Consider the following 23,517-nt stretch of genomic DNA (forward strand, 5'->3'; position numbering starts at 1 on the left):
ACAGACCAGGGTCAGCCCCAGGAACCTGTGCCATTGGCCAGCTCAGTGACTTCCAGGAAACTCAGAGGAGGGAGAACACATCAGGAGTCAAGAGTAGTGATTCCCGGAGGTGGGGTGGGGGAGCAGTACTCAGGGAAGGGAGTGATGTTAGAGGGCCAGGCCCTCTGGTATTGTAAGGATTAGGGTCTTGAACTGGGCTTTCTCGGAAGGTGGGATCTGGATCTGGGGAGAGGGGACTTGTGCATAGGGGGAGCAGCATTCTTTGGTGTGTGGGGATGCTGGAGGCAAGCGAGTGTTTGGAGGAGCAGTGGAAGACAACCACCCTGGGCTTTGTTCTCGGGCAGCTGCTCTCTGTGGCAGTGTGTATGAGCTCCTTTGGGGTCCCCTGGTGTGCGGGTCCTTTGCCCTCGGGCTTGTCTGTGTTTTGACCCCTTCCCATCTCTCCCACTGATCTCCTTGCAGCTGAACAATCGCTTCCTACTGCCTCCCAGTTGGGGCTGAGGAGGCCAGGCTCTGTCCTGCCTTTGGGCCTCGGCCTGAGGCCTTCTCTCCGTCTGAAGCACCCCCAGTCATCTTCTTCAGGCATATTCTCTCTCCTTGATGATTCGGCTCAGGTCTCACCTCGGCTAAGAAGCTCAGAAGTCGATCTCTTGCCTTAAGGCTTTGACACTCTGGATATCCATGATCTTTGAGTCCATGTGTTTCCTTTCAGACGTGTCCCTCCAAAACGCAGAGACTGAGCCTGGTTCCTCTCTGTGTCCCCGCTGGCCAGATCAAGGCTAGGTGCAGAGTGTATGCCCAGTGAGCAATTGCTAGCTGACTGACTGATCCTTGAGAGCTGGCTCCAGAGAGGGCCTTTCACGCGGGTCTTGGCAGGGCTACGCGTGCGGGTGTGGCCAGGCCTGAGCGCCTGGAAGAGACGGCGTGCCAGCTGTCAGAGTGCATCTGAGGCTGCCTGCTGGTCTCTGCAAATGCAATGTGAAGGGCCGGCCAGGCGAGGCGGGCGCTGACCATGAACAATTGCTCTGTGAAGTTCACTAGACTTTGTGGTGTATGGATAGCTCCCTGCCTCTAGGTTCCTTGGCAGAGAGGCAGGAAACCAGCTGACCCGTGTGATAACATTGCCACTCGGGACTACCTTGGTGCTGCTGGCAGTGGAGGAAGCTGTGCTGAACCTATTCAGCTTGGTTCTCTGCCAGACTGTGCTGAGTAGTGGAGGGAGGAACGGGTACTAGGGGAAACGGAGGACTCTGTGATCGCCTCCTGGGAGGTAGACTGTGTAGGTCTAAGAAAAACCAGGGGTCTCGCCCCTTCCTTTCTGGTCTCCAGCCACACTGTGTTCTAGCTGTGCTTGAGGGCCCAGCAGGAAAGATGATCCAACTCTAGTCCTCATCAGCCATTCAAGACAGGGAGGCTCCAGGACCCTGGCGGTCCAGGCACATGGCGATCTTCCTGACCTTTATACTGCGTGACTTAGTGCAGGTTGCACAGGGATTCCTGCACCCTTAAAAAGAGCAACGAGAAAAGCTAAGCCAGAGAGGCCATTGCCAAGGTTGTGGGAATACCACATAAAAGCCCCACTCCTACCCTCTTTCCCCACGTGGGACCCAGGCCCTGGCTATCTCTGGGCTTCTCTCCCATCCTTTACCTTACTTTGTCCTGCCCCCTTTCCTTCCTTTCCTCTCCTCAGTGCCCCAGGAGGGCTCTGCCCTGTGAAAAGAATGGGGAGGCTCTGGGTCTGCTTGGCCACCTAGACCTGCTGAGTGAACGAGCAGCTGGGACTGAGGTCGGCGTCCGCACTTGACTAAGGCCTCCAGTCTGAGCAGAGGTGGAATGTGGTCTTTCAGCTGTCTTCTCCTGTCCAGAGGTGGCGTGGGTGGTCTCAGGGAAGGGCAACTCTTCCAGGGCCAGGTCTCCACTTCTCCCGCCTCCACTTACTTTCCCTGTAGCAGAGAGGAGCGAACTAGTGTTTGCTGACATTTGGAATGTCATTGACTGATCTATGCTCTTATTGAACTGTCAGCTTAGAGAGGACTTGGGGCCCTGCTTCCAGCGGCCTCCAGGAGGTCAGAGCTGTCACTGAGGGGCCAGAAGAGTGTATACACACATGTGCATGCACATAGATATACACATGTGTACTCATGTGAATGAATACACTCAAGTACCCAAAACTGTATGCATGTATCCATACTTGAATACATGTGTATACACCTATTCACGTGTAGAAACATGAAAATGTATACAAGTACAAATGTGTTTATATATACATATTCATAAACTGTAAAGGCACATGCACATATATAAACATACACATCTGCATAAATAAGCAAAATATTCTTGAGTGCCTTCTGTGTTCCAGATACTGTGGTGGGCCCTGGGGATTTAACAGAAAATATGTGTGTTAAATAAACAATTTCAATTGTGTTATAATACCAAAAAATTCAGAGTCATAGGATCATATCACAAGGGATATAGTAGGATATCATAGGATAATATCACCTGACTTAGTGGGATGAGGGGGAGGAAGGGGGCCTAAGCTGAGACCTGGGGGATAAGCAGAAATCGACTGAGCAGGGGAGACCACATATGGCAAGGCTTTGGGTGAAGAGCAGCCTGGCAGCTTCATGGAGTTAGAATGTAAGTTCCATGAGGGTGGAAAATGTTTGTCTCTTGTGTTCCCTCTTCCGTCCTCATCACTCTGGATAGTCCCTGGCACACAGTAGATGTGAAATCATTATTTGCTGGACAAATGACTGTCTGAAGTACAGTGAATGTGGGGAAGAGAGAAGGCTGACCTGAAATGAAACTGGAGGGGAGGCAGCACCTTGTAGACCAGACTTTAGGTTTTGATCTTTGTCCTTAGGATGAGGGGACATGATTGAAGATAGGAGAGGCATCATCTGATTTGCGTTTTGAAAAAACACTCTCAGGCTGCAGTGTAGAAAGAGCTAGTAGAAATAGGGGACCAGTAATAGAGCTGTAGTTGGCTTGTTGGGATGGGCAAATCATTGTGTGGGCAGCATGGCTGAACTCATAGCATCCCCAGCCCCTGTTCATTGGATGCCAGGAGAGTGCCCTTCTCCAATTCACTGTGACAACTGAAAATGCCACCCTCCCCCCCCCCCCAAACATATGTTTCCAGTGGCCTGGACGAAGCTGGAGTGAAGAGGTACCATACCTACTTGAGAACCATGGAATTAGACCATTGCTTAGTTCAGGTGAAAGGTGATAGTTACTGGGATTGAAGTGATAGCAGTGGAAATGTAGAGAAATGGACTGAGTTTGGAGTATCAAATGGTACAGTCAGTTCTCCTGTGGTGGAACAGACACCTCCCTGCAAATCACCATGCTGTGGAAAGCTGTGTAGTAAAAATGGGGTTAGGAGCATAGTCCTTACAAACTACATCCGTGGTACATGAAAAGAGATGGGAATCTAATAAAAAAATCTAGTAAAATAAAAACTATGGGTATTATGACTTTACATGTATTAAATGGTTAAGAAATACACAAATACTACATTAAATATGGCATTTTTACCTTGAAGAAAACTTAAAGTTTGCGTGGAAATGAGCATGAGAAGGGTTGCAGCTTGTGAGTTACTGTGAAGTGGCGGAAGGAGAGTTCTCTGAAATCAGAGATTGAAACCAGATGGATGTGACTTGTAACACAAGTGGTAGTCCAGGTAGCTGGTATGTGTTTGGGATGTGTGCACTTTGTATGTTCTTGCACAGCTCTGTTCAGCTGGGTGTAGTTTCCTGTGTTTATCTAATATTGTTTATGGACAGAGTCTTACATAAATGCACAAGTGTGTGTTATGCTAAATCGTCTCTAATACTCCAGTTGCACTGGAACAAGCTTGCTCTTTCAAAATGAAGTAGAACTGACTGTAAAATAGATGTGAGGGTTGGAGGATGAAGGAGGAGACCATCATGACTCCAAGGTTTATAATTTGAGCAACTGAAAGAATTGGAATGAATTTACTGAGACAATGGAAGAAGTAGTGTGGAGATTGGAAGAGAAGGCAAATTCAGTGTGGGACATGTTGAGTTAGATGTCATTGAGGCATTTTGGTGAAGCTTTTGAGAAGGTATTTGAATATATAGTCCTGGGGCTCATGGATAAGGTCTGGATGAGAGATGCAGATTGGGGGGCATTATTGTTGTGTGAGTGATAATTGAAGCCATGGAATGGAGTGATTAAGATAAGAAGAAAAGAGAGCCTGGTATAGAACACTAGGAAATATCAGTGTTTGATGCATAGAGGAGGGAGAGTCAGAACTAGAGGCAGAGGGGAAGTGGTCACTAGTAGTAATAATATTTCTTAATTAATGGTTGTCTTTTGTCTGCTAGACCTGGCAGTGTCCAGTATAGTTGCCACTAGCCACCTGTAGCAATTGAATACTTGAAATGTAGCTAATATGATTGGTGAACAAATTTTAAATTTTATTTAATTTTAATTAAATGTAAGTTGAAAACTTTCAAGAAGAACTTTTAAGTATGTTTAGAACTGGATTGGTAAATCTATATTTTCATCTTTCAACTGTTAATTATTTAAAATCTAAATACAGTTGAAGTATTTCTGATGAAGATTTAGCATCTCAATTGAGATGTGTTGTAAGTGTAAATTACACACTTGGTATGAGAAAATACAAAATACTTCTTTAATAATTTTTTATGCTGAGTTCATATTGAAATGATAATCTTTGGATATACCAAGTTAAATAAAATATATTCTTAAAATTAATTTCTTTTTTTTTTTTTTTTTACTTCAGCTGGGCATTCAATTCCTAGCTTGCTTATATAGCTCACGTTATGTCTGTGTTGGACAGTGCTATGCCGAGTGCTATGTGCTCACCTACCTATGTTATCTAATTCTCAGAACTCTGTACGTTAGTTATTGTCATTTTTGGCATTTTAAGGTTGAGAAAACTGAGGCACAGAGTGATGACGAAAGCTGCTCAGGGTCTCAGTTTGGTACCTGACCAAATCAGAAATTAAATTTAGCCTTGCCTGCCTCTGTGCTAAAGAGAATAAACAGAATGAAAAAGAGACAGTGAAAGGATGGTAGACAAGGAGGTGGGTCAGGAGAGGGTGATACCACAGAAACCAAAGAAAAAGAGTATCTTCTGGGGAAAAAAAAGGATTTGTCAGTTCAGAGGGGGCCACATGATGTAAAGACTGAAATACAAGTACCAGACCTGGGCTCAAGGACCTTGGTGACCCCGGTGAAACCTCTTGATGGCTTGATAGGGATGGGGCCAAATTGGAGCAAATTGGGGAGTAAATGAGATAAGAGAAATTTGAACTTTTTCAGAAATGTGGCGTTGAAGGAGGGAGGGAAGGTAAGAGCTGTGGTGGGGCAACTGTGGAATCGAGGCAAGTTTTGTGTTTTAAGATGGAAGATGTATGTTCTCGTTTGTGTATTAGAGAAGAAGGTTGAAATATAGGCGTGAGGGAGGTCTCTAAGAAGGTGACAGGAGAAGGGTGGAAAACCCAGTCTCTTGACACTGACTGTCTTCAGGAGGAAGGTGCTCCTCCACTGTGATGGGGGAGCAGTGCAGACAGGTACAAGTAGGCTTGTGGGTTTGGTGATGACAAGAGGCAGTTTCCCCTAATGGCTTTGCTTTTCTCTGTGAAGTAGGTCAGTCATTTGCTAATAACAAATAGGGGAGGGCTGGGAAGGTTGGCAGAAAGTGGAAAAGGACTGCTATAGTTTCAGTAAAGAATAACAGTGTGAGCTTGCTTGAGAAGTACAGCAGGATTTCTGGGCAGTGTTGAGGGTCCAGTTGATGTTGGTGACCCTAGTTCACAGCGGAACCTCCCTGTTCAGCTGTGTGGCTGCTCTTCAGCAGACCTCAGCTGCCTGGTTGGGGGCATGCAGAAAGCAGACCTTTAGATGCATCCATAGGAGAGAGGTTCCCTTGGGCATGCAGAAAGCAGACCTTTAGATGCATCCATAGGACAGAGGTTCCCTTGGGCATGCAGAAAGCAGACCTTTAGATGCATCCATAGGAGAGAGGTTCCCTTGGGCATGCAGAAAGCAGACCTTTAGATTCATCCATAGAAGAGAGGTTCCCTTGGGCATGCAGAAAGCAGACCTTTAGATGCATCCATAGGAGAGAGGTTCCCTAGGGGTGTGATGAAAGCAACAGTTGAAGATATTGTCAAGACAGTGGTTGCCAGGATGGACTGTGGGGTTTAAGCTGGATGTTGAAGGAAGAGAAGACAGCAGGGGACCTGACAGATATGGAAAAAGTATATAGGTCCCAAGAAGATGAGGGACAGGTAAAAACCAGTATAGTGGAGCATGCCAGATGGAAGAATAAGAGACTGGTGGAAAGTGGCATGTCCGAATCAGTTATTTCAGAAATGGGGTGATTCTAGGTGTTGGCAGGCTCCAAGTTGTGCCCAGAGGGGTGGGTGGTAAGATTAGGTGGAGGAGAATGTTATTGTAAATAACATTCAAGAAATGGGCAGGTCCCGAAGGATGTGAATATGTGTATATATACATATGCATACATAATATGTATATATTCACTGCAGGACACATAGGTATAAATGTATGTATAAGTGCACGCCTGCACAATAAACACTTCATGTACAGTCAAACCACGCCATGCAAGTGTATGCATATACATTCACAAATGGTCTGGAATTCCCTCTGGTGCCTGGGCCTGTTTGGATGGGCTTTTGGGGAAGCCGGCAGGCAGCCTTAGGAGGATTCTGAGTCAGTCCTGGCAGACAGGGCTCAGACAGTTCTGCTGAGAAGTTGTAGGGTTGGAGGTCACCTAGAATTTGACAGACTCAGATGAAGCAGGTTGTGAAGATTGCTGCTCCACGTTCCCTCTGCCATCTGTGCTATACACCCTGCCACAATTGCTGGGTGCCCTGAAGGGGATGGGGTTGGGACCAGCTCTGAAAGAGGGAGAGGAGACCTTCTTGGTTCCTTGCATGAAGCATTTCTGTCTCCCCCCTCCCCTGGGAGTGGACAGCAGGAGAAACTGCTGAAGGGAGGGTTGGTGTCTACGACTGAGTACGACTTTTCCTGACCTTGGAGCATTCAGAGTCCCAATCAGCGCAGTAATAAATTAAGGGCTTATGGAGGAATAAATTCTCGGCCTTAATGAAGTTCTTCGCTGGGGGCCATAGGCAGGTCAGCAGGTCAGGATGGTGCAGATTGGAGGCTCCAATGAGCGGGCTGAGTTAGCTGGGAAGCCGTCAGGACTGAAAGGGTCTGGAACTCTGCCGGTCAGGTCACTTTTTTGGTGCTGTGGAGAGAGAGCTGCTCCAGTGATAGGCAGCCTGACAGAGGCTGGGATTCTCTATACAGTGGTGGCCACCGGGTTCCTCCTGCAGGGCCCCTTGTTGGGGTGATTTGGAAAAAACAGTCACAAAACAAAGACAGAAGCCAAGAGAGGCTGAAGATGTAGGGGCCCTGCCAGGTGTTTGTTTTGTTTTATTTTGGGGGGAGGAGGGCTCACACCGAGATGGATGCTTCTGGACCACTCAGTGGTCAGGACCAGACAGGCAGGGACTTGGCATCATCTGAAGTACAGAGCGCTGTCTGTGGGGCGTTGACAGCTTCACACAGGCCGCTGTCTTAAGGGGAACTAGCTCTGTGGCCAGGTAGATGAGGGCCTTTAGCAGCGAGAACAGGACACAAAGCCCCAGGTAGAGTATGGGAGAGGCAGGGGCACAGGCAGGGACAAGGACAGGCCGAGTGGGAGAGCAGCCTGGAGCATTTGCCACGGGGTTCGAAACTGAAGCCCTGGGAGGGGTCAGCTTGGAGGCTGGAGGCTTTGGACTGAAGAGCTGAAACTGGAACCTGGGCCTCAAGACTCCATGTCTTGAGGAGCTTTACTCCTTTCATCCCATCCCCGTGACATTGCCCCTTGGGAATGAGCTTTGGGACCAAGCCCAGAGGTGGCAGAGGAACCAGTGCTGTGTTTGGAGTCGGGGCAGCTGGAGCTGGAGAGGCTGTCTTCCTTCTTCGCATCTCCCTGCCCCCATGGCGTAGCGCCCTGGCTGGGCTTTTCCTTTAAATATGTCTTAACAGCTGTCTGAACTCTGAAATTTCTTTCACTCCTTCCTTCGCCTTGTTAACATGTGTTGCCTTTGGGGTAATCAGGGAAAAAATATTATGTCCTTTTACAATTACCGGGTTTTGGAATATTAAAATGTCTCGCTGCATCGGCACTGTTATTTTGATTGGTATTCTAACCTTTGACTAGCCCATAAAGCGCGCCGCTCCTGAAGCCAATATTGCAGGACTGAAATTTAATTCCGGAATGATTCCAGATAATAGGGAGACAGATAATATATGCATGAAGGATATTATGTTTGGACTAACTGCAGCAGGGCCAAGGCTGGGGAGCTGAATAATAGCCCAGAGTGAGTTATAATCTGTGGGACAGAAATGCCTTACTGTCAGGGCCAGGAGAGGAACTCTTAAATCAAAGACCCGGAAAAGGGTGTGATTGCAGTGTGCGTGTTCTGACAGGAAGAGCACCAGAGCCAAGAGGGTAGGTATGGGAGGCCCATCCCTCCTCTTGAGCATGGTACCCAAGGCCTGGAAGATGCAGCTCATGGCAGCATCCCTGTCTTTATAGCTCCTGTCCTCTAACATTCCAGCCGTATAAGACTTCTTGCTGCTCTTCCAGTAGGCAGGACACTTTCACTTCCCTTTGCTCATTCTGTTCCCTTTGCTTACATTCCTTTTCCTTTTTAGAGTGTTGGACAAACTCCTGTTCATCCTTCAAAACCGTCTTCTGTGAAACCTTCTCTGATACTACCCCAATTCTGGTTCAGTTCAGTTACTCAGTCTTGTCTAACTCTTTGCAGCCCCATGGACTGCAGCACACCAGGCTTCCCTGTCCATCACCAACTCCGAGAGCTTGCTCAAACTCATATCCATCGAGTTGGTGATGCTATCTAACCATCTCATCCTCTGTCATCCCTGTCTCCTCCTGCCTTCAATCTTTCCCAGGATCAGGGTGTTTCCTAGTGAGTCAGTTTTTCACATCAGGTGGCCAAAGTATTAGAGTTTCAGCTTCAGCATCAGTCCTTCCAGTGAATAGTCAAGACTGATTTCCTTCAGGATGGACTGGTTGGATCTACTTGGAGTCCAAGAGACTCTCAAGAGTCTTCTGCAACACCACAGTTCAAAGCATCAATTCTTTGGTGCATAGCTTTCTTTATAATCCAACTCTCACATCCATACATGACTACTGGAAAAACCATAGTTTTGACTAAATGGACCTTTGTTGGCAAAGTAATGTCTCTGCTTTTTAATATGCTGTCTAGGTTGGTCATAGCTTTTCTTCCAAGGAGCACGCGTCTTTTAATTTCATGGCTGCAGTCACCATCTGCAGTGATTTTGGAGCCAAAGAAAATAAAGACTGTCACTGTTTCCACTGTTTCCCCATCTATCTGCCATGAGGTGATGGGGCCTGATGCCATGATCTTAGTTTTCTGAATGTTGAGTTTTAAGCCAACTTTTTCACTCTCCTGTTTCACTTTCACTGATTCTGGTAAACATAGTTAATCACCTCCTTCTCTGTAGGGCTTCAGTACTTTGTAATGAGTATATCACATGATCTTGTAATCATCTGCTTACATGTTTGTCTTTTCTACTAGACTATGAGCTCCTCGAGGCCTGCTTACCACCCGTCTCTGTATGTCCAGTGCTCAGCACTGGGCCTGGCACATACTAGGTATCAACAAGCACTCATTGAACCCACGCTGAATATTAACACCAGACTAATGAGCTCCAGAGTCCAGATGCCCATTCCTCTGCCAGATTTCCCAGACAAACAGAAGTTAAGTAATTTTCCTAAGGGCACATAGCTAGGAAGAGGGAAAGCTAGGATTAGAACCCACATAGGTATTGGTCTTTTTCCCCACCATGTCTCCTCGGCAGATGGGCAGGGAAGGAGTTGGAGGCCAGGATGGGAAAGGCAGAAGCTCACTTCCCTGACTCCATCCTTCCTTCCTTCCCTCCCTAGCTCAGGACTTGGGTCCTCTTTGCTGGAGACTACACTACTTCTTAATACTCCTGGGACTCAAGACCTGGAAAGGATTGTGCCTCCTGTTTATGTTAATGACCTTTAGACAGTTCTTCCACACAAAAGGCACTTCTGTATTGTGAGTTTGTGACTGAGGATCAGGAAAATACCTGAGAAAAGTCCTAAGTGTGGTTCTGGAGAGCTCTTAGGGAGGGAGGCAGATAGAGCACATGGGGCTGTTAGTACTGTTAGAAAACTTCACAGACATTGCTTTTGGCCTCGAACATCTGGTAGAACTAATATTGGGTGTATAGTGATAAAATTACATAATGAAAAAAGCTGCAGTGAATTGGGTTGGCTTTTCAAGGAGCTTGTGTTTTCTTAATTACAATGCTAGCTGCATCATCCTAGACAAATGGTATGGCGGTGGGTGACACTTACCCTTCACTTAGTGTTCAGGTGATGTTTGATGTGTACACCGGGCCCTGTGGGTTTGGCTCAGACCAGAGACCACTGGTGCAAGAGAAAGAGCTTCAGGTGAGTCTGGCTTGAACCAGCTGATACCACTGCCAACCAGCTCTGTGATCTGGGGCAAGTTCCTTAACCTTTCTGACTATGAGAGATACCAGTATCCGACACACAGACTCGAGTAGGTGTGGTTTAGAATATTGATTCTGCACTTACTAGCTTTGAGTTTTTAGGAAGGTCACTTCATTTCTTTCAGCCTCAGTATCGTCCTCTGTAAAACAGGAAGAACAGTACCCACTCCGAGGGTTGTCCTGGGCATGAAGTGATAACATGGGCCTCTGCTCCTCCCTTGTCCTCACACAGAGCACCAGAGACAAGGCGACTAGGCTGCGAGGGGAAAAGAGACAGGAGTTCAAGTAGACGTGGAAGCCCTTGTGGGCAGGAGCTAGGAAAAGGGGGTTCCTCCAGCAAAATTCAAGTGAGCCCAGGGAAGAGGAGCCGAATGCCATCCTCAGACTGACGCACCCTCAGCTGACACCGAGGAACAGAGTCTGTCATCTCATGTCCTGGATTCCAGCCGCCACCAGCGTGCCTGCTGTTCATGGGTACAGAGTCACATTCACCTTTGGGCAGTGCCTGGCTCTGCCACCCTGCTGTGCTCTGACCTTGGGCAAGCTGTTTACCTTCTCAGTCCTTGCTTTCCTCACTTGTAGAGTTAATTAATAATAACAAACAGGTGCTGCTCTAAATGCTTTTTATAAATTAACTCAGTCCTCAAACAGCTCTGAGATAAGTGCTATTATTAGCCAATTTACAGATGAGGAAACAGGTACAGCAGCAGTTAAGTACCTTTCACAAGATTCAACAGCCAGTGAGTGATGGAGTTATGCACCTGGATCTAGGCAGTAGACTCCGGGGACCACGCTCAAAACTGATTTGCCCTATTGCCTCCAGTGCAAACCAGTGTTTCCCCTGGGGTGTGGGAGAGGCAGTCAGCCAAGCTTCACTGAGGAGACTCAAGGTGAGCCTTGGAAGACATAGAGTTTTCAGAAGTCAAAATGGGAGCAGAGGCCTGGAGGGAAGGAGCTTGCTGCACTTGGGAACTACAAACAGTAGTTTTCAATTTTTTTAAGCTACTATGTGGGCCAGCCGTGTGTATGCCTTTTAATGGAGGGGAAAGCAGAGAAAGCAAGAGCAAGCGAGCACGGGAAGGAACCATTTCCTGTGGTCTAGGGTGGAGCCAGCCTCAGCTGCCTTCTAACAGTGGGGCAGTCGCTCCAGGAAGCTGCTGTGTTTACGTGCAGGTGAGGGAAAAGAGCCTGTGGGCCTGGATGGCAAGGAGGGAAAGAGGCCACTAGGCCTTGTTGCATTATTGGCTGTGAACAGTCTGAGACTGCTTGGCCGGAAGACCCCAGAATCCTTACGGTAACATGTAGGAAATCACAGAGTGCAGAATCAGTTAGGTGCTGTTTGTCAAGGTTCTAGAAGAGTACTGGTACCTGGCGTGGGGTTGGGCAGCCAGGCACAGCCTCAGCCAGGGAGCCAGCCTGCCCTGCTCTGCATCCCTGGTGGGTGTGGCCACGAGGGGGCAGGGAGAGGGAGAGGAGTCAGCTCAGGGCAGCTGGGATCCTCCCTTCCTCTGTGAGGTTCCCCTGCAGCTGCTACAAATCGACCTCCAGCTGGGGGTGGCCTGCCGTCCCCTCCATGGCAGGTCTTCACCCCGAGGCCCGCCCCAGCTCTGTGTGCCTCTCGCTGGCTGCTGCTCAGTCAGTGTCCTGTCAAATGACACAGCCTCTTGGCCCTGGTCCCACCCTGAGCCTCCTTTGTCTTTCTTTTGTGTCTTTGAGGAAGTGAATTCCGAGCCCACTCTGGAGTAGGGGAAAGGTGGGAGCTGTCCTGGATGTGTTTGGAGACTGTTTGGCATCCAGCCTGCAGAGCCTGTACTCACCTTCGGGCCAGGGGCTAGTCCATGCCTTGGTTACTGTGTGGTTTGGTCTGTCCATGTGCAGGACCATAAGCCACTTGAGGGAAGGGACCAGGTCTGCTGCTTCTCTGAACCCACCTGGTGAGGTGAGCAGAGGGGATGTCAGGAGGCTTGTAGAGGCATAGATACTGTGGAAGAGGTGGACTCATCTGAGTTCAATGTAAAGTCTGAGAAGTAAGGGAACCCTTAGTTACTCTGCTTTCTCACAGATTCATTCTTTTTTTCTTTGCTTCCTTCCTTCTTGTATTGTTGTTATTGCTACTTTGGACCCTGGAAACTGGGAGGACTTACAAAGAAGGGGCAGGAGGCAGGAGGCACAGCCCTGTCTCCCAACTCCTGTTTTACCCTGCAGTCCACTCTGGAAAGGCAGGTGTGATCGTGTCTGTCAGTATCAGTAATAGAGTCCCAGCTGGAGCCAGGCTCTGTGCTCAATGCGCTTTGCACATTTAGTCCTCACAGGTACTCCCCAAGACAGGGTCATTGTCCCTGTTTTGTGGGTGCTGAAATAGAGACTCAGAGACATTAAGAAGTTCGCTCAAAGTCACATGACCAGGATGTAAGTCCAGGTTCTCTCCTTCCATGGCTTTCTTCTTGTGACTAGTCCCATAGCCGATACTACCCAAAGGCAGGTCCCCTGGTCTGGCCTGGGCAAACATACACGGGCCATTCCTAATTGTATGGCCAATGAGGCAGTGGTTGGGGAAGCACAGGGTTTGGCCTTATGCTCCAGATCTCTTGGGAATGACACCTCTTTAATGGGATTCTGTCTGTGTGTCAGCGAGTGAACCCGTGTGTACTTGGCACGTCTATCTGTGTTTAAAGATGTGGATCTTGTATTTCTCCTTGTGGGGAGGCTCATGTGTGTATACTCAAGTGTGTGTATGTGCCCTCGCATGGGAATATGGGGGAGGGTGTGTGTATGGGCCCTGTGGTCTGACTCCACCTGGAGGTGTGCAGATGCGGGCCTTGTCTCTAGAGGACAGCATGGTGCAATACCAAAAACCCTGGGCTGGGCTCGAAACTGGAGGGTAAAGACACGGGCTCTAGCGTTGGGTCTCGTGCCCTTTCTGAGGCCTCAGTGTCCTCATCTAACAAATAAGGAAGCTGAGCGAGATGATCTTTCTGTGGTCTCTTCTCCCTTTGCCATCCTGAGATCATTTATGGTACCTGAGGATTCCTCTTTTTGCCCCCAGCAAAAAATGTGACAGATTCAAGGAAGGCAAGAGAAGTCCCTCTTTGACTCTTACTTACTTTGAGCTCTAGCCTTGGGGCTACTGCTGTATCCTATTGGGAAAAACTGAGGGTCCAGGAAAGGCAAGGCATTGCTTGGCATCAGGTCAGGAGAGCTGGGGACTCAGATGTTGGGAAGGAGTTTGGCTGGCTGGTCATCCCAGAGTTTGGGGTGACCTGGACTGGAGCTTAATGCCATTGAGGCTTTGGGCTTCTTCTCCATAAGGATATGGGGTGAGGAGAAGCTTGTCACCCTGCTTTTACTGGAGGTGGCGGGAGGGGGCCTCTTAGTACCCTAAAGTCAGGGTGTAGCCCAGGCCCTTCCTCTAGCCTGTGATCCTTGGCAGACAGGGAATGATGGCCAGATAGACACCAAGAAAAGTAGCTGGGTTGGGTTCATGTTCATATGGGACTGTGCTGGGTTAACCCAAGGCCCTCCTGTAAGCTCACCTGGCCTGCCATCAGCCCTCTTGAGGGAAGAGTGGTATAGGGTTGGGTGCTTTAGTTTTCCCCGGCCTACTCAGGGCAGATCTGGGTGGCTCCTAGAGTCTGTCTCAATCTTCAAGTTGGATTGGAGCAGGGTTTTGCCTCTTCTGTTTCATCGATTGGCCACTCATTCCCTGAAAATTTGAATTTGATTGGCTGGATCACTAGGGGAAGAATGGGCATTGGTGGACTCACAGTGCAGCTGCCTCAGCCCTGGTGAGGGCTTCTGTCTCTGGGGTTGTGTTTCGATCAGCCTGGACCTAAGCCTCAGGTAGCAAGTGACCTGTGCTTTACCTGGGCCAGCACATCTCAGTTAACAACAACTCACTTAACATCATTCTTCAACGCAGCCCTGTGCCTCAGGGCATGTAGACTCAGAGATGAATCAGGTCTGGTTTCCACCTGTACAGAGCTCTGGATCTAGCAGGGAAGATGGACGGGTCAAGGCAAATGGGGGGAAATACAGTAGAGGTAGTAAAGGAAGTAATAGGAATATGTATATGGTGTGTGTGAATATATTTTTAAAAACTCATTTGAACCCAGCTCTGTACTGAGTTGGCGTTTACAGGAGAAAGAGCCTATGTAATCACGCCTGTGCGCCCAGGTGTCTCCTTGCCTATGCAGCTCAGGAAGCTCGGGGCTCCTTGCAGGAGTGAGCCCCTGCTGCAGCCAGGCCTGGGACCTCTTCAAGGGCCTTACAGCAGGGCCCTCTCTAAACCCTTGCCTATCTGACTTGGAAGAGAGGAGCAGCCTTCCTGGGGAGATGAGGTCCAAGCTAGCTGCTCAGGAAGTGCTTATGTGTGGGTGTGGGCAGGTGTGTCTATGAGCATGCACAGGCGTGAGGCCAAGTATGCACAAGGCAGCAGCCAGTGGTCTGTCCTCTGCACCACCACCAGGTCTGCTAGTGCTAGGCCTGGCCTTGGCACCTACATGGCTGCAAGCAGGAGGGCGGGCTGCAGGCAGATCCCAGGGCAGCCCTGCGGCCTCCCCAGTGGTGTGTTTGCTGTGCCTAATTACCCGGCAGTTGTTTAACTATGCAAGCTGCATGCCTGCCTTTATTGCACTGTGATTGCCGAGCTGCCTATGGGGAGTGTCATAAAAAGATATAAAATGCCCATTATCTGTCTGACGCCCTCCTCCTGGACTGTGGGTGTTTGTGTTTTATTTTATTTTTATGGCTTGAGGGAAGCTCTGCAGGAAGGAGAGGGAGGGAAAGAAAGGGAGGGGAGGGGAGAGGCCTGAGGGCTGGGAGATGGAGGAGCCCCCTTCCTACCGTGGTCACCATGAGCTGAAGGGCCCTCCTGACCCGAGGGGAGGCATGGAAATGGCAGCTGTCCAAGGGCAGGACAGGGTGCTCAGGGGAGAAGGCCCAGAACTTCCTCTCCTGCTCCCTCCACCTGCAAGTCCTGAGCTTCTGTTCCCTCCCTACCTGTGCTTGGCTCCCTGCGAGGAGGCTTGCTGCCGCGGGTGCAGGGCGGTCTGCAGAGGGTTCTGAGAATGCGCTGTGGGAACAGTTTCATTCCTGCTCAGTTCTTTACTAACTTGTACAACTTGGATTGCCTCCTGGCCTCCTGAGCACCATGGCTGACTTTGGGACAAATACCATGGGCTACTTCCACTCTTACAGCTTTAGCTTCTCTTTTCTCGCCAACCACAGTGAAGTATTCAGGCCACGCCTCTCCAGGAATCCCTGGGTCTCAGGAAAACCTCTTGGACCAGGAGAGGAAAGGGAATTAACATTGACTTCAGCACCTGCTCTATGCCAAACAGAACCTGTGTAAGGCAGTACGGCAGAAGAGATTAGAGATCAGACAGGGGCCCTACCCTTCAAGAGCTCACTCTATGTAACCAGAGTGCCAGCTTCACAGTAGGTGTTCAATAAACGTTTGGCAAATGGGATTGAATTCAAGATAGCCATCCATTCATTCATTTTAATTCAGTAGATGGCTGTTGAGCACCTACTAGGTCAGGCACTCTGCCAAGCACTGGGGATAAAATAGAGAGCAAAATAGCAAATTCCCAGCACATGCTGGTTATTTGAGTGTATTTGAAGAAGAATTGAAGGATTTTAAATCCTGGATATCTGACTCCAAAAACATGTCCTTGCAACTTGGACATGTTATTTCTCCTACCTGAACCATCAGACCCCAAGCTGTCCTGTACTGATGACCTAACATCTCTGCCGGAAAGCTTGGTGTCTCCTGAATAACATACAAGCTCCCTGGCCCCTGAATGTGCCTCTGCAGTAATACCAAGAATGTCTGTGTGACTTTCTACTTCGAAGCCTTACTCACATTGGCTGCATCTTCACGGGACGTCCCTTCCTTCATTCCTGCCTTGTGAGCTCCTGCTGACCCTTCACGACCTAACTCTTATATCCTCTGTGAAGACTTTCCCCCTCTCCCATTGGTAACTCTCTCTCTTTAGACACCTGTTTCGAGTGCCTGAGACACAGGCACTGTGCTGGAGCTTTCCCTGGCTCTGTTCATTGCTGGTGAGCCTGTACTTTTTCTATCCTACTGTACATGTTTTAAAAGAAAAAGGCTTTATTGAGATATAATTCACATACCATACAATTTGCCCATTTAAAGTGTTTCAATTCAGGGACTTCCCTGGTGGTTCAGTGGTTAAGATTCCACACTTCCACTGCAGGGGATGTGGGTTCGATCCCTGGTCAGGGAACTAAGGTGCCATGTAGTGTGGCCAATAAATAAACAGTTTTAAATAAATAGTTCTAATTCTGTGTTTCCTTGTATCTTCACAGGGTTTTGCAACCATCATCATCATCTAAATTTAGAACATTTTGTTACCCCTAGAACACTAGCAGTCACTTCCCATTTCCTCTCAAACACCCCAGCCCTAAGCAACCACTGATCTACTTTCATCTCTAGAAATTTGCCTATTCTTACAATTCTGGAAATTTCTTAAATATAGCCTTTTGTTTCTGGCTTCTTTCACTTAGCATAATTTTCAAGGGTCATCTGTGTTTCACCATGAATCAGCTCTTCATTTCTTTTTATTGTGAATAATATTCTATTGTATGAATATACCTCATTTTATTTATGTGCTCATCAGTTGATGGACATTTAAGCTGTTTCCACCTTATGGCTATTAAATAATACTGCTGTGAACATTTGTGTGCAGGTTTGTTTTATTGCTTTGTTTTGCAGACAGAAAGACAGTTGTCTGTCTTTCCCAGTAGATTGTGAGCTCCTAAGAGGAAGGGTCACTTCTCTACTGTTCCCTGATGTATCCCCAACATCCAGCCCATGGTTAGCACTCAATAAATGTGAGAAAGTGAATACATCCCTGCTTTCTAATTCTTTTTCCCCCTCAGAATGAAATAGCAAATTGTGAGGACCTGTTTTAATCCCATAACCCACTCTACCCCAGTATAACTCTTATCTGCCACCCGCGCTGAAGCATAAGTTGATGTGTCAGTGTCCTGGACCATGTCATTTTCACTCCACCGTTGGCCTTTCTGGTGAAGATCCTTTATGCAACAACAGGTGATCTGAGAAATTGAGTTGCCCCCATGATGGCAGATAGCGTCTGGCTAAATTTGACCCTGAGGCAGAGACCAACTCCACCCTCCCCTCGCCTCCCCTCTTCTCCTGAGGGGCCCTGCCCTGCTTTATATGGAGGGCTGACTCTGTGGAAGTACCCCAGAGAGAGAGTGGGGCTGGGTGGCCTCTTGGCTCCAGGCAGGCCGGCTTTGTGACTGTTCCAGATGCCCAGACCTCTGAGCAGGAGGAGAGGCTACCCCTGCCATTCCAGTCAGGAGCCCATGTGAACCGAGTCTGTAGAAGAAAAGGAGTTTCTAGAACCAGCAGCCTCTGAGAGATTAGTAAAACCAATATTTCTCTTTTCTTTGCACTTACTCACCCTAATAGTTTGAGCCCATAATTAGAATTGGGCTTTATTAGGCTAATTAGGAGGTAGGAATGATGGCAGGAGGGCATGTGGAGATGTATCAGCATTGTGGGCAGTAAATCTAGGGTTTTAATAGGTTTGTTCCATAATCGGGTGGTCTGGAAGGCTGGCGGGGCGGCTGGGCCCCCCTCCCTCCTGTCCTCTACTCCCATCACTCCTTGAAGTGGCCTTCACACTTTGCCGTGCTTGTCCTCGATACTGGCGGTGGCGCTGGGATACGGGGGCTCAGGAGGGAGGGAGGGGACCCCACCCGGAGCTTCATTGCCTATGCACGCGCCGTCCAGCCTGGCGGCATGATTACCTTGCTGAGAAATCCGTCCAGGCGCAGGGCTGCTGATAGCAATCATTGATTAAGAGGGTAATTGTCCTGAAAATTCAGATTGATCAGAAGGCAGAAATGATAACTTGTGTAACTGTGTTTAAAGCCACGTCCTGTCAATAGAAGAGACTGAGATGTATCGCGCCAAGAGGGGGGCAGAACGGACGGGTGTGTGCAGGCGGCCGGGCGCTGCCATCCTTCTCTCAGGGCTGAGCAGGATGTTTCTTGTCAGTAACCTGGACTATTGGAGATTCAATCACTTTTATCTCCCCCTCTCTCTCAATCCAAATGCCTTTTCATATTAGGAAATTAGAATCGGCCCTGCTCATGCAAGATTTATTAGCTCTGCTGAGCAGTCGCACCGAAGAGTAAATGATTTTGCTTTGCTGGAGCTTTTTACACATTAGGACCCAACTTCTTCCCTGCTCTGTGCCACCGGCCGCCTTGGAGAGTGGGCTCTAGAACCAGGTACTCAGGGAATGAGCTTTTCAAGTCTGGTTTGTGGGGAGAGTATCCCTTGGGTCTGGCCTCTTGACCTGCTGGAGACCCTGTTGTGTCTGGCTGACTTTCTTCTGTCTGACCAGTGGCGGGTCCTTTACTGGGGTGAAGGTTGACTCTCCGCTGCAGGGGATTCACCCCTGAGTTGGATGGCTGTGGGGAGGGCCTGGTTTGTGTGTTGGATAAAGACAGAGGATAGAGGGGCCACCGTGACTTCTCTTCCCAGGGCCAGAAATGTCCCACCATCAGGGGGGACAGCTCTCTTGAGCCCCTGGGGGAGCTGGTTAGAGCAAGTGTAGGGGTGTCTGGGTCTGCTGGCTGCCTGTGTCTTGAAGGCTGCAGGCTTGATTGACTAAGGCTTTCTGATCTGCCAGCGGTCTGCTCTTAGGGAAGGAAGGGCCTGAGCTCCATGCTTCTGGAACTCTGCTGTGACCTTGGCCTCGGAGGCCGCATGGGCCTGTGTGCCAGCTGGACCTAGCTTGCCCTGGAGCCCAGGGTACTGGTGGCTAGGTGGTATTGTTATAGGGAGGACCATTCTCCTTCACCAAGACAATCATTCTCTCTCCTTCTTGCCTTCCCTCTTCAGTCCTTTGGTCAGTTGGACTCTTGGACAAACATTAGTCATGGTCATTGTTCCAGGCTTCCCTACTATAGGTGTCTGATCCTGGAGGCCAGGTGGAGCAGGTGACAATGTGAACAGTCCTTCTCATATGGGGCTGAGGGAAGGTCAGCAGAACTGGAGTTTTGGTGAATGGGATTTGATCCCAAGGTGTACCCTCTGACCTACATTGCTCTTTAACTTGGCCCTATGAAAGCTCCTTTTCTCCAGACTTTCCCCAAGCAGAGATATAACTGGTCAAGCCTGAGAGTTGGGACTGGAGGTGATGCAGTCCCCAGTAGTGAGTGGTGGGAGTAGGTAGCAGCCATTTTGATCCAAAAGGAAGACTGTGTTTGGGGCAGAGGGTAGAGGGAGGCTTTTTAGAGGAAAGTATGTGACAGGTGTCTGCAAGATATTCCCTAGGAGGGACCTGCCTCTAAAGAGATCACCAGGCTACCAGCTTTCTACTGTGGGACTATTCTGGGTCTTCCCTGTCTACCACCAGACTCCATCCTTGGAGAAGACTTGACTTTCTTGGAAGACTCCTCCTACTAGGCTGGAATGGTCAGGACAGGCCTTCCTTCTGCATATATGCCACCCTACCTCCTGTTATGAGGGTGTGCTGAAAGAGACAGTGGTCCAGGGAGCTTGACTGATCCCCGCCCCCATCCAGTCTGATGGACTGGGAAGTGAGTGGGTGCACATGGAGGACTTCTGTCCCCCCACCTTTGAGCAAAGCTTGCCAGTTGCATGGGAATATTTTTCAGTCCAAAGGGTGGCCTGAGCCTTGTTTGGCTTAGTCTCCTGCCAGGGCTACTTTGGGCAAAGTTGAGGACGAATGGAAGCGCCATGGGCACCTTGTTCCTGGGATGAGAAAACTCAAAGGACAGACTCCTAGTGGAGTGAAGGCAACAGGTTAATGTGAATTATAGCATAATGTGAACGGTGTTGCATTCCAGAGCCCAGAACAAGGGAGTGCCTGAATCCTTCTGGAAGAGCTCAGCCAGGCATCCAGAAGGCCCTTGCACTTGTCCAAGAGGAAGGTGGGGACTGTGCTGCGGAGACCAGTCTGGGTGCGCACATGGGCAAGGAGAAAAAGAAGAGTCACAGGTCCAATGTGTTAGTGTGGGCCACACCTTGGTTTTTTGCAAGCTTAAGGGGTGCCCACTTTCACCATCTAGCTGAGCTGACAGCAGCTGGAGCATTGGATTGGCCCAGCTAGAGCCTTAGGTTGGAAAGATATGCAGGACTGAGCCCGGCCAGGCTCTGCTCTGTTCCCTCCCCTCCTCTGCCTGAGGAGCAGGAAAGGGGCAGGGGTTTGGGCTTCAGGCCAGCTCGCTCCGCCCCTTGCTAAGCCCCGGCCCAGCCCTGTCTCCTGCCCAGACCCAGCCCTGCCGCCAGGGGCCGGATTGGTTCCCTGGGCCTGGTAGGGAGGCTGGGAGGAGACCAGGAAGCCAGGAGACTCATTTTCAGTGGAATTTGACCTAAAGCGGGATTGGAAGGGAAGAAAAGAATTTGAACAAAAGTGCAGGCAGGAAGGAGCTGTTAACGAGCCTTTCTTTCTCTTCGGGGACAGAGCGCCGTGCATAGCGGGGCGCAGCCACGCTCTCCTCTCGGCTCTCTGAGACCGTTGCAGTCTCTGGCCGCTGCCTGCTCTGGCCCGCTCTCCTTTTTTCCCCTCTCCTCTTTCTCGGCTCTCTCTATTATGGGGACTTGCTCCAGCTCTTTCTCTCTCTTCTGTCTCTCCTTTTGTTCTCTCTTTGTCTATTTATCACACTGTGAAGGTTGAAAGAGATGTTATTAATCTGGGAGAATGAAGGCAGGATTAGTGGTATGAATCGGATTTTGAGAGGTGTAATGATAGAAAGACTCGCTCGGCTGGCGGCCTGCGTGAGCTTGATAAATGGGGAGCACTCCAGACTGACTCGCGCCTTCCTCCGCGCTGTGCGCCCTGCCCGCTGGGGCGTGCCGCGCTCTCAGATCTGCCAGCCGGCCCACCCCGCTCCTACCTGAACCGGAGCAAAAAGCCAAGGGTAAAGCAGACACAAATATCTCCCATCGCACTTGGAGACATCATTGCTTTCAGCACCCTTTTCAAGTGGAGGCCTGTAGAGTTCTCAAAGGGCTGTGGGCAGAGGGAGTGGGGACCCAGACTTCTGCCTGCTTCTTCAGCTTGTGCGAGTGGAGCTTCCCTCCTGCCCCTGAAATGGATGTCAGGGGTTGAAAGTGATGAGACAGTCTCTCGACCAGTCAAGTAAGGGTACCAGACCATACGTAATAGGTAATTAACCAAAGTGCTGTTGGGAGAACTGTGGTATGAGCTGTGGAGGTCAGGGTGGGACATAGAGGCAGGAGGAAGAGAAATCAGAAAGGGCTCCCTGAAGGTGGTGTCCTGGCAGGGTAGAAGGCTAGTGTTTCAAGTGGGAAAATAGTATAAGCAAAGATGTGGGAGCAGAAATAAGCCTGACTCTTATGGGAGCCTGAAGAACCTCAGAACTGGTGAATTTCAGACCAGCAGTGGACCTAAGAAATCAGGTAATTAAGCTCCTCTCCCCCCTTTTCTTTAGTTTTTACAGTATAGTTGATTTACAGTGTTGTATTAGTTTCAGGTGTTCAGCAGAGTGATTCATATGTGTGTGTATATATATATATATATATATTCATATTCTTTCCCTTTATGGGTCATTACAAGATATTGAATATAGTCCCCTGTGCTATACAGTAGGTCCTTGTTTATCTATTTTATATATAGTAGTGTGTATCAAATTCCTAATTTATCCCTCCCTGCCACCACTCTCCAGCCCCTTGTTTTCCAAAGAAGAAACAGCCTGGGGAGTGGCTTTGCTATTTCTGGAAATTATTTTCTATTCAAGCCCTGTTGCTTGTTTTAAAGGTGCCCCGTCCCCCATCCTTGGATGATACAGTGAACTTTTCCATCTTCTCCTCAGTGGCTTTGGTCACAGCCTTTCAGCCTTCATCTTTGCAACCGGGAAATCCTGGCTTAGGTTCGCTGCTGCTCAGGGCCCTCCTGCCACCCCTGCCCCCGGCCCAGGCTGCAGTCTGTGTCAGGAGTGCAGTCTCCCCACCCACCCTGGCTGGTGCAGCGAGGAGAGGATCCGGGGACAACACTCCCCATGCTGGACTCCGGATGCCTCCAGGCATCCCTGAGCACCGTCCTCCTTTCTTCTACCTCAGTTCTCTCTGATCACTCCGTATGACTGTGATCAGGCATTTCCTGACATCTGTTTCCCTGCAAAGGACTGTGAGCTCCATGAGGACAGGGTTTACATGGGATTCAGTTGAGTTGCCAGGGTCTGGCAGGCCTTCAGTGAATGTGTGAATCTTACAATGAATGAATGAGGTCATCTGCTCATGCAAGTTCTTTCTCTCCTTCTAGATAAAAAAAATGGTCCCTGGTTCCCAGGCCTGTCCACCCTTAGGAATAGGGAGCGTTAAATGTGCCAAGGAACTAACTTGATGTTGGTGGAGCACCTGAGATGGCATAGCATGGCAGTGGTAGACACTTTGATGGCTTCCCATCACCTTAGGAAACAGTACAGAACCTTGATCATGTCCTCTGAGGCCCTGGCATCTCCTGCCTTCTTCATTAGCCTCATCTCATGCTGGCTTTCTGTGGTCCGGGGACACTAGTCTTAACTTGGTTCTTTCTAAGTCCTGTTTGCATAGAGGCCTTAGCACTAGTCATTCCCCTGTCACCTCCCCATCAGTCAGTTTCTGTCGACTGTCCTCAGAGTCCCCGTCTAGGTCAGGTTCCCCTCTTCTGTCCTGTAAACAGCCTACCTGTCTTCATTGAGTCCTTCTGAAAGCTCTAACTTAGTGCTTATTTATGTTGCTGTTTGTTTAACATGGGCTCGCTCCAATAGACTGGAAGCTCTCTGGGGACAGTACTGGGTCTATATTGCTAGCTTCCCAGGTGGAACAGTGGTAAAGAATCCACCTGCCAATGCAGGAGATGCAAGAGACACAGGTTCAATCCC

General features: G+C 49.2%; 1 protein-coding gene across 9 annotated transcripts in view; it reads left to right on the forward strand.

Annotated features, from left to right (window-relative positions):
- Nucleotides 1–23,517, forward strand: part of ERI3 (ERI1 exoribonuclease family member 3) — a 128,316-nt gene that overhangs the window by 70,714 nt on the left and 34,085 nt on the right. Inside the window, exon 8 of one of the 9 annotated variants that reach the window (XM_020897471.2) lies at nucleotides 16,936–17,302. The exons of the other annotated variants lie outside the window; for them this stretch is intronic. Coding sequence (XP_020753130.1) covers nucleotides 16,936–16,962 — 27 coding nt within the window. The 3' untranslated portion in view covers nucleotides 16,963–17,302. Of the gene's footprint in view, nucleotides 1–16,935; nucleotides 17,303–23,517 lie in introns of those variants that run through there. 9 annotated transcript variants of the gene reach the window in all.

This window comes from Odocoileus virginianus, chromosome 5 (assembly GCF_023699985.2).
Source record: "Odocoileus virginianus isolate 20LAN1187 ecotype Illinois chromosome 5, Ovbor_1.2, whole genome shotgun sequence".
In the NCBI taxonomy this organism is placed as follows: Eukaryota; Metazoa; Chordata; class Mammalia; order Artiodactyla; family Cervidae; genus Odocoileus; species Odocoileus virginianus.